At 33.0% G+C, this 10,225-nt stretch overlaps 1 protein-coding gene across 1 annotated transcript in view; it reads right to left on the reverse strand.

Annotated features, from left to right (window-relative positions):
* Positions 1-7,041: 7,041 nt before the first annotated feature.
* The window catches only part of LOC102603064 (thyroid adenoma-associated protein homolog), a 16,003-nt gene continuing 12,819 nt past the window's right edge, over positions 7,042-10,225 (reverse strand). The window contains exon 4 of the mRNA XM_006349510.2: positions 7,042-9,620. Coding sequence (XP_006349572.1) covers positions 7,211-9,620 — 2,410 coding nt within the window. The 3' untranslated portion in view covers positions 7,042-7,210. The remainder of the gene's footprint in view (positions 9,621-10,225) is intronic.

The raw sequence follows: 10,225 nt of genomic DNA on the forward strand, positions 1-10,225 counted from the left end.
ATTTTTGGAAAATTATTTTCCCAAAAAGGGTGAAATAGATGAAGTTGAGCCTCTTTACGAAATGTTGAATTTAGAAGATGAATCAAGAAATGATTCATGTTCCAAGTGGGAGTTATGAATCCCAAAATCCTATAGAGGAATCTGAACTTCAAATACGTAAGAGTACAAGAAAAGGTGTACCCAAACGAACTTATGAGATTTAGGATTATATTTTCTTGGTATCTCCTACAGAATTGGATGAACCTAATTCTGTAACTGAGGCCTTATCGAGCCCTGAAAGGGATAAATGGTTAAAAGTGATGAAAGAAGAATTAGAGTCCATGAAAACTAACGAAGACCGCGATCTAGTTGACCTTCCTAAGGAACATAAAGCTATTGGGAATAAATTGATTCTTAAAGTTAAACGTAAATCGGATGGGTCAATAGAAAGACACAAAGCACGATTGGTGGCAAAAGGTTTTACTCAAGAAGTTGGAATAGACTATAAGGAAACTTTTTCACCAGTTGTAAAGTTTACATCCATACGATTACTTTTAGCTATTGTTGTACTTTTAGATCTAGAATTACACCAAATGGATATGAAAAGCTCTTTTCTCAACGGAGAATTAAACGAAGAAATCTACATGGAACAACTAGTAGGTTTTGTTGTTAAAGGTCAAGAAAAGAAAGTTTGTAAATTGAAAAGATTAATTTATGACCTAAAGCAATCATCAAGGCAATGGTATCTAAAATTTCATAAGGAGGTGATGTCATTTGATTTCACCATGATCGATGAAGACCATTGCATCTATGTGAAAATGTCCAATGGAAATTTTGTAATTCTTTCTCTTTACGTAGATGATATTTTATTAGCTGGAAATAATTTGGAGTATGTGAAAACTGTCAAGACATGGCTTTCAAAATCATTTGATATGTAAGATATGGGTGAAGCAGACTATATATTGGGTGTTAAGATCCAAATAGATCGTTCCAAGAATTTTTGGAGTTTATCTCAAGAAACTTATATGAAGAAAATATTGGAACATTTTCGAATGAATAGTTGTAAATCAATGGATACTCATGTAGCAAGGGGTTAAACTTTAAGCCTTGAAATGTGTCCAAATACTGAAAAAGAAAAGGAAGACATGTCTTGAGTTTCTTATTCTAATGATGTTGGGAGTTTGATGTATGTTATGATGTGTACTCGCCCATACATTTGTTCTGTCGTGAGTCTAGTTAGCAGGTATCAATTTAATCTTGGAAGAGATCATTGGAAAGCAGTAAACAGAATATTTTGATACCTGAAGGAGATTGCGGATCATACATTGTGTTATAGTGGATCTAATTTGTTGATAAGAGGTTATAAAGATGTTGATTGGGCTGGTAACTGGAATGATAGAAAATCAACATCCTGTTATGATTTCTTACTAAATGGTGATGCTATTTCATGGAAAAGTAAGAAGCAAACTTGTACAACTCTTTTAACCATCGAATCTGAATTTGTGGCTTGTGCGTCTTCAGTACAGGAAGTTGTTTGGCTAAAGAGATTCTTTGAGCATTTGAGTAGTGTAAAGAATTCTAAGGGTCTCATGATTCTATATTGTGATAGTCAAGCAGCTATCGAATACACAAAGGATCCTAAGTATCACAGCAAGACCAAACATATTGACATCAAGTATAACTTTGTGAGAGATGTAGTGGTAAGTGGAGAAATAACTTTACAATACATTCCTACATGTGAAATGATAGTTGATCCTTTTACGAAGGCCATCTCTAGAGACTTGTTTGAAAAACATGTTAAGGCTCTAGGTTTGCGTATGATTTGATGATATTTCAGTATTGTAAAATAATTTGATTATTATAATATTCTCTTCTATATAATACTATTGAATTTATGTTCAAATATAATATGCATGACATTTTGTAAGAAATAATGTGTCGAATAAGTCGTGAGATTGGCTCTCTCATACGAGTAATTGCCTCTTACGTCGAGGAACATAAAGAGATGAGTTTCACCACCATATATGACTTGTTTTATGAGATAGATAAGAGTTTCTCTAAGAAAATTAGTTTGAGGGTCATTGTAAAGAGAAGCTCGGGTTAGACATCTAGAGGTGTCTAGACCAAGATCTGTACAATGTTTGAATGATAAAAGAATGGGACACACGTGCCAATATAAGGTGAGAACATCGTACCATGTGTATCATACCACGTGTGTTAAGCGATCAATGGGTTAATGAAAGAATGGTTCCCTGCTTCTTCATTGTGTGAGACACCGAAAAGTTAAATTAACTTTTCATTGGAATACCTTTGACCTTTTACTGTTTCTTGAAGTTTCGATCGGTGATGCTACTTTAGCGTGTTATTAATAGCCATGAGTGATTCATCAATGCGATACATGTCTAGGAAATTAGTTGATATGGAACAGATAGATTCGAGTAGAAAGGGAAGATGATTAAAATGAATAATTTAACTTGTATACACAAGTCGGCTATTACACTCGAGTGTAATTGTGTATATAAAGTTAAACACGAACTCAAGTTCACCTTTTTAAGGGGATGAGGGATCGAATAAGTAACTACTGAAGTAGTGAAAGAATTCCAGGGTATTGTGAGTATTAGTGTCGTCATATTAGTAGTGAATTCTTTCCATATGTGATTGGATACCTATACTGAGCATGTAAAACCTACTAGGTAAGCTCTTAATGCTCACGGATCACACAAACTGTTTATTGTATGAAATTGGGTGACTAATTGTTGTCGAATTGCCTTGGGTCTTGTCAACCATGTGTGAAGTGGAAGATATAAGTTTTTTTTAGGTCATGAATCACCCATGTGGATCTGACCCGACCCGACCCAATAAAATTTTAGAAAAAAGAAGATAAATATTATTTTGAAAAAGAGTGGGAACGGTTACATGGTTTTAACCGTAACATCCACTCCCTTTAAAATAGTACTTCACGTTTCAAGAAAAGGGAGAGAAAAATATCAGGAAAAAAAAAAGAAAAACAACAGGCCATTAATTTCTTAAGATTGACATCAAACAATCCAACAGGATATTCAGTTTGTGGATTACACTTTGTTTATTTGAGATTCAAAGTTGGATTTGGAGCAAATTATTCAGTTCATGAATTTCATTCCGCTACAACAATCAAAGGTGCACAAATCTTGTACCAATTTTTGTTTAATTCTTACATGTTTCTACTAATCTTGTAGGCAAAGTTAGGAGAAAACGCATACAAGTCGATATCAATCAATTCAAAGAAATTCCCCTATGTCATCAAACAAATATTCGATCTCTTTCTTTTGTAATAAATATGACAAAATCAACAGTTTTTTGACGTGTGAAAGAAGGTGCAATTAGACCACACACCAACGCCATCAAACCACACTTGATCGAAGAAAACAAAAAGGTGAGACTTCGATTTTGCCTCTCAATGATTGATCAGGGTACACTTCTCAAATCCCTTGTTTATAGATATGTTTAATTATGTCCATATCGATGAAAAATGGTTTTACTTATTGAAAAAACCTTAAAGGTATTATCTTCTTCCCGAAGAATAAGAGTCTAATTCATATCGTTCTTGCAAAAGTAAAAATTTTATCACAAAAGTTATGTTTATGACAGTTGTTGCACGTCCTAGATTTGATGCTAATGGAGTTTAGTTGTTTTCGGAAAAAATAGGAATTTAATCGTTTGTAGTTAAGGAACCAGCCAAGCGGGATAGAAAAAATCGAACAGCAGGAACTATCGAAACAAAATCAATTTTATTTGTGACTAAATATATCACAAGAGCTTGTTTGATAGAGAAAGTTCTTCCATCCATGCGATCAAAATGGTTAGCTTCAACGTCAAGTGCACCCATTTTCATCCAACAAGATAATGCAAGCCCATAAATTGGTGTTAATGATTTGAAATTCATGGAAGCCTCTCAATGGGATGGATTTGATATGAAGTTATGCTTTCAACCCCCTAAGAGTCCTGATCTTAACGTTTTGGACCTTGGCTTTTTAGAGCAATTCTGTCTCTTCAAAATCAAAATGCTCCTTCAAATGTTGATGAACAAGTGGAAGTTGTTGAAATATCCTTCAATAAAATGAAAGTAGAACGATTCAATCATATATTTTTAACTTTGCAGTGTTGCATGAATGAGGTGATGAAAGATAGTGGTGACAATAACTACAAAGTGCCTCATATGAACAAAGAAAGACTAGAAAGAGAAGGAGATCTCCCGCTTCAAGTTCGTTGTGATGTTGGTACTGTTAATCAAGCTTTAGCTCTACTTCAACAGTGATGGGATTACATGTAGTAAAATAACTTGTGTTTTTTTTTTTGTACATTTTGATGTTTAGATTAGAACTTTGCAAATTTAATTTAATTTTTGGATAGTTTAATGTTTATGTTAAAATCTTGCAATGTGTAATTTACTTTTGAAATAGTTTAAAGTTTTTGCTGGGGCGTTGTAAATTCAACATGTTGAAATAAAATTTTCATTTGGTAAATGTAAGAAAATTTTACTTCTGGAAGTTTATATTTGAAAATTTTCATTTTATTTTTATTGTGAATTTTAACTAAAGAAAAAAGAAGAAACACTAATCAAAGTTTTTTTAATTGAGGACAACTTTTGATTCTACATTCTTTAATTTTTTAAAATAAAATAAAAATTATATTCACGTTTTGTGACTTCACAATTCTATCAATAGTGTAAAAGAAAGAATATATGATAAAGTGGTGAAAAGAAAGAAAAGGATATGACGAAGTATTGAAAGAGGTGTTAAAAATACTGTTGACGGTTAGAAAAAGAGAAAAGTCTTTGTACTTTACTGCATTTTATTGACCTTTTTCTTTAAATTAAAAGAGTGCAACTATTGAAATAAAGAGATTCAAGAAGGGTAACATAGGGATAATGTCATTAAATATTTACCAAATAAGGAAATGTGTCATTCTTTTTTGGACCGACTAAAAAGGAAAGTGAGTCACATAAATTGGGACAGAGGGAGTATAGGATAATATGTTGTAGTCACGTCAATTTTTTTATTAATCGAAAAATAATTCAAACTCAAGTATCGATTATAAGGAAACTCCTTAATATAAATATAATTTCTTATTTTCAACAACTTACTTTCAAATTTATTGAAGTTGTCATTTTAAAATAGAGTTAATTTTCTAAATTGATGTACAAGTTTTGAGAATTTCTTTCGAATACCATTTTTATTTCATTTAGGACAATAATATCATTCAACTTTATTTAATTCATCAAACTTAATCAAAATTACAATCTTCATTTTTTTTAAAAATGCATTAAATTATTTTTTCATGTTTAGAAATGTCTTACCACATTAAAAATAATATTTAAAGGAATTTTTCAAAACTCAATGACTATTTAAATAATTAACTTCTCTAAAATTATGATACTGCTCTGTGAATTGTCGTTTACTTCACGCTAAAAAAATTAAACTTTATTTATTAGAATTCTTTCTCATCTTCATCCTTATCATTCTCCAACAGGCATACAAATCTCAAATACTCATATTTCCTTCTTCATAACTACACAACAATCTAATCTAATCGTCAATAAAGTACACTTCACATGCAATTTGATAGCATATTGCACAGCCCTATTTCCTAAATCTCTTATATAAATTTCAGTGTTATATATACACCTTAAATAAAGAAGGAAAAAAAGAATATTATTATATAAATTTAATTGGACAGAATAAAATAGAGAAATGACAAAAAATAAAAAGTAATGAAAAATAATTAACAATTTCCCATGTTGTGGTTTCCTTCGATCCATTTCTGGGTTGGGTTGCCTTCACAGATTCAAATCAAACAATTAATTTCTTGGTAAGATTCCTCAAAGTATAAGATCATTTTTTATCATAGTTTTTACCATATAAAAATAAATTGCATATATACATACACCTCAAATAAAGAAAAAAAAGTATATTGTTAAATAAATTTAAATGGACCGAGTAAAAGAGAAATGCCGGAAAATAAAAATTACTAGTAAAAAATAATTGGTCATTTCCCATGTTATGGTTTCCTCCGATTTATTTCTAGGTTGGTTTAGGGAAATATCCAAGCGATCTCTTTCACAAATTCAAATCAAATGCAAATGGTATGCTTTACTCAATGATCACAAATCTCTTGTTAAAATCCAACAAAGTATAAGACTTTCTTGATCAAAAAAATTACCATATAAAAGAAAAAAATTAATAGAAAATACTTGTAATATAGGATTATCATAACGAGCATTTATGATTCATGTTGTCGAATTGTCATAACGAGCATTTATGATTCATGTACAACACACACAAAAAAAACAAAATAATAAAAGTGACGTGAAAGTTATATATGAACAATAAGTTAATAACAAATCAATATTTAAGCTTGCAAAACTTCTCTGCAAACTTGTGAAACATTTGTTGAAGCATTTGATATTTGTATTGGAAACGTCAAAAAAATAAACAACAAATTCAGATACTTACAATTTAATACACATAATTGAATAATTACTTCTAATAACTATAAGAAAAATGAAGAGTGGAGATTCACAGAAAAGTCACTTCATTTAGAAAATTTACCAGCTGATTTTTTTTTCTTTAATTAAATTGTTTCCCTTCCACTCCCGCATCATTAGATAAGTTAAAAAATAATAAAGATAAGAAACTCAAGAGATGTAGACATCATATCGAGGTTAATGTCATTAAAAGCTTTTAATGACGGATTTATATTTTTAAAAAATATGGAAAAATTATATCTAGGTAATTTTAGGTAGGAAAAATGTCCAAAAAGAAAAAAGATAAATATGAATGGAAGTCATTAGAGTGATATCACATCGCCTTGTCTTAAATCCTCCTTTATATAGATTTAGTATCCAAAACTTAGTAACCCAAATTAGCCAGTCTATCCTATCAAAGGAAAAACGTAATGGGAAAACTTTGTTTGAATCATTTTCTACTTTGAAACAATTAAAAAAAAGGAGCATTTAAACTTTTTAATGTCTAGTAATGCAAGGAAAACACACCATAATACATGTATAATGCATCAATAGTTGAATTTCAAGGGGGGATGCCTGCCAAAATAGGGGCTCCCATTGGAGTAAAATAAACTATAATCATCACAAAAAAAATATACACCAATAGGAATCACCATAATTATACTCCCCCAAAAGAATCACAACCATCACAACAGTTTTACACATCAATTAGCAGTATACAATTGAGTCTCACCTTAAAAGAAAATAAGGATCAAAAGCATCCCACGCTGACTCATCAGTAGTGTTTTCGATCAAATCACACGAACCTTCACTGATCATTTTGTTGTGCAACTTAACTACTAATAACAATAAATTAGAGATTAATGGGTTTGTAAGGAATGGTTGTATGGCCTCACCAATTTCTTCAACTTCAGGGAGCATAGACTTTCTATCCTCTGGTTTCCCATTAAATACACAGTTTGATAAGGCATAAAAGGCAAGTAAATTTGCATAGAGAGGTAAGAAAGCATCTTTGTGGTTACCAACCCCACCAATCCAATCAAATCCTCCCTGTGCAGCAACATAATCTTTGGCAAATAATACTAACTTCTGCGCAAACTGCCTCCTCCAGTTCTGCAAAAAGTCCCTCACATCATGTATGTCACCACATTCACCTGATGAGAACTTTGAGGTTGGAAGCTTCTCCAAGTGAGAACAACATATCTGGCAGATCAAAAGTTTTTCTTCATGATGGTTGTCAATCTCCTTGTCAAAGACACGTTTGATAAGATCTCCTTCAGAAATAACACAAGCATGGTTAGCAGAATCAAGAACCCTGCGGCAAAGGAAATCAAGGTAGTCAAGACAGTGACCAAAAATTGATGAAAGATGATTGAAGCTCTTCTCAATCACTTGTTCTACTTGGCTTGGGACCACTCCTGTCAGGAAGCTTCTTTCAGAACTTTTAGATGTAAAACAATTCTGGACATCCAGGGCAAGTTTCTTCCTAAGACTCTCATCTTCATCCTCAAGAAGCCTAATGCATGAAAACCATAAATCCAGGACTTTATGGGCATATATATTAACCACCATTTCTTGCTTGAAACAGGAACATAAATTGCCATCAGGAATTTGGTTATTGTAGACTAAAGGACCAATAACCTCGGCTTGATCCAATAAGCCAGATGCTATCATAGACTCTGCAGCCGCCCTACGCGTGTTTACAGGCTCTGATGCATCACTGTGTCGTTCAATTAGGTCAACATAATAGCTGATGCACTCGTAAAAGACAGATGATTTAGACATATCAGATGGATCATGGTGGCTGACTTCACCAACTTTGACATCTTGCAAGCCTACAACTGAACTACTTAGTGACCCAGCAAATTGTTTAATACAAACCCCCATGCAACAAAGAAGCATCTCTCGAGTCTTTGATCGCCTAGAAACCTTGTACAAGGAAACCACCTTGTCCCAAAACTGGAGCACGGACTCGCTATCCATATCACCAAAAAATTTAGGATAATATTCTTCTCCATTATTCTGATACTTCTGCAAACTCCAGCTGTAGATAATCTTCAGAATGTAGTTCAAACATTTATGGTTATTGTCCAAAGTTAAAAGTTTCATCACAGTGGTCTGGAGATCGATGCTGGTCAAGCAACTTCTCTTTATCTCACTATATTCTGGTGTCTTGAGAAATAAAAGAAACCACTTCAATGTTGCAATCCGAACTTCATATGAAGTGTCAGAGAGAGAACGTATTAGCCTTTCCTTGAATCTGCTGAAAGAAATTTCATTTACAGATATCATTGATAAGTTTGAACCAGGAGGGCCTTTGGATGGTACTAACAGATACTCTTCAGCAGCTTCTTTAGATGTTTGGTAAACACAATTGAAATATGAGCATGCAGCTTGTTTCCGAAGTTCTGAGGTAGTTGGATCAAAATATGCGGGTGCACAAACCACTCCTAAATCTAAACATACTGAAGATGACCTCCAAAGGAGTTCCCAAATGACATCAATATTTTTACTCATTTGACATGTTCTGGCAACACCCAGCATGTTATCTAGCACCTTCAAAAAGCAGCTGTTGATAATTGGGCATGGACATTGCTCAGGACTCCCAATCCATGAGCGTGAAGCAAGAATATGAATTAATTCAGCAAGAATGTTATCTTTTTGGGAAACATCAGGTAGATCTCTGCAGTTTGTGTCTAGAAGAGAGCTCAACTGCAATAACATCCCATGAAGTGAATTGAAAGAACAATTAACTCTATTGGATGGTATAGGCAAATCAGAATTCACAACGCGCTCCCCAGTGCCAGGTAACTCAGAGGCAATATTTAGGAGAACTAGCGGAAGTTTTTCATTAGACACTAGACCTGTTAGAGCTCTGGATGCGAGAACACGAATACGCAAATTGCTCTGGACCGAGCATTTCCTGATGAATGGCATGAAAAGGAAAGGGTCCAGGGGATCACCAGCTTCACTTGCAATTGGAGAAGGCTTGAGTCGAGATAAGAGAATCAGGACTGGACATAAGCTGGGATGAACAACTTTAGCAAGGTTGGACCTTAAATGTTCAGATGATCCATCTAAAAGTGACTCCGTTGCAATTTTCAGCTCATTAAATAAGAATGAATGCAAGGGAGGGTACCTACAAGACGAGCAGTCAGGAAAATGACTAGAGAATGTCTATTCTGGTAACAAGCAAATAAATTTGTTTTCCATAAAACAAGACAATGTTTCATAAATAACTATAAACATAACACAGTGGACCTAAGAACAGAATCTCCAGAATTCCGAAATAATGATTATTGATGACTGTTAAATTTTAGTTCAATAAATAAGAGAGAATGCAAGGGAGGGTACCTACAAGATGAATAGTCAGGAAATGATTAGAGCATCTGTTTCGGTACAAGCAAATAAATGTGGTTTCCTTAAAACAAGACATTGCATCAAATCCTAACCATAAATATAACAACTAGTGGACATAAGAACAGAATATCCAGAAGTCAGAAATAATGATTATGATGGCTTCATCATTTCTACAGATTCAGTTTTTCAATCAAAAGTTTGGTCCACACTTCAGAAAAATGCAAGATACATGAAAAATGCAATCAACTAAGTATTGGTTCAGATATACATGTCAAGCCAACAAAAAAAGTAGAAAATTCAATCCCCAAATTTAAAGCCTAACACAAAAAAAAAAAAAAGCAAACAAGTTTTAGACCAGCGGTGGGGATTGACTTGAGATTATTT

The sequence above is a fragment of the Solanum tuberosum genome, unplaced genomic scaffold (assembly GCF_000226075.1).
Source record: "Solanum tuberosum cultivar DM 1-3 516 R44 unplaced genomic scaffold, SolTub_3.0 scf00111, whole genome shotgun sequence".
Classification (NCBI taxonomy): Eukaryota; Viridiplantae; Streptophyta; class Magnoliopsida; order Solanales; family Solanaceae; genus Solanum; species Solanum tuberosum.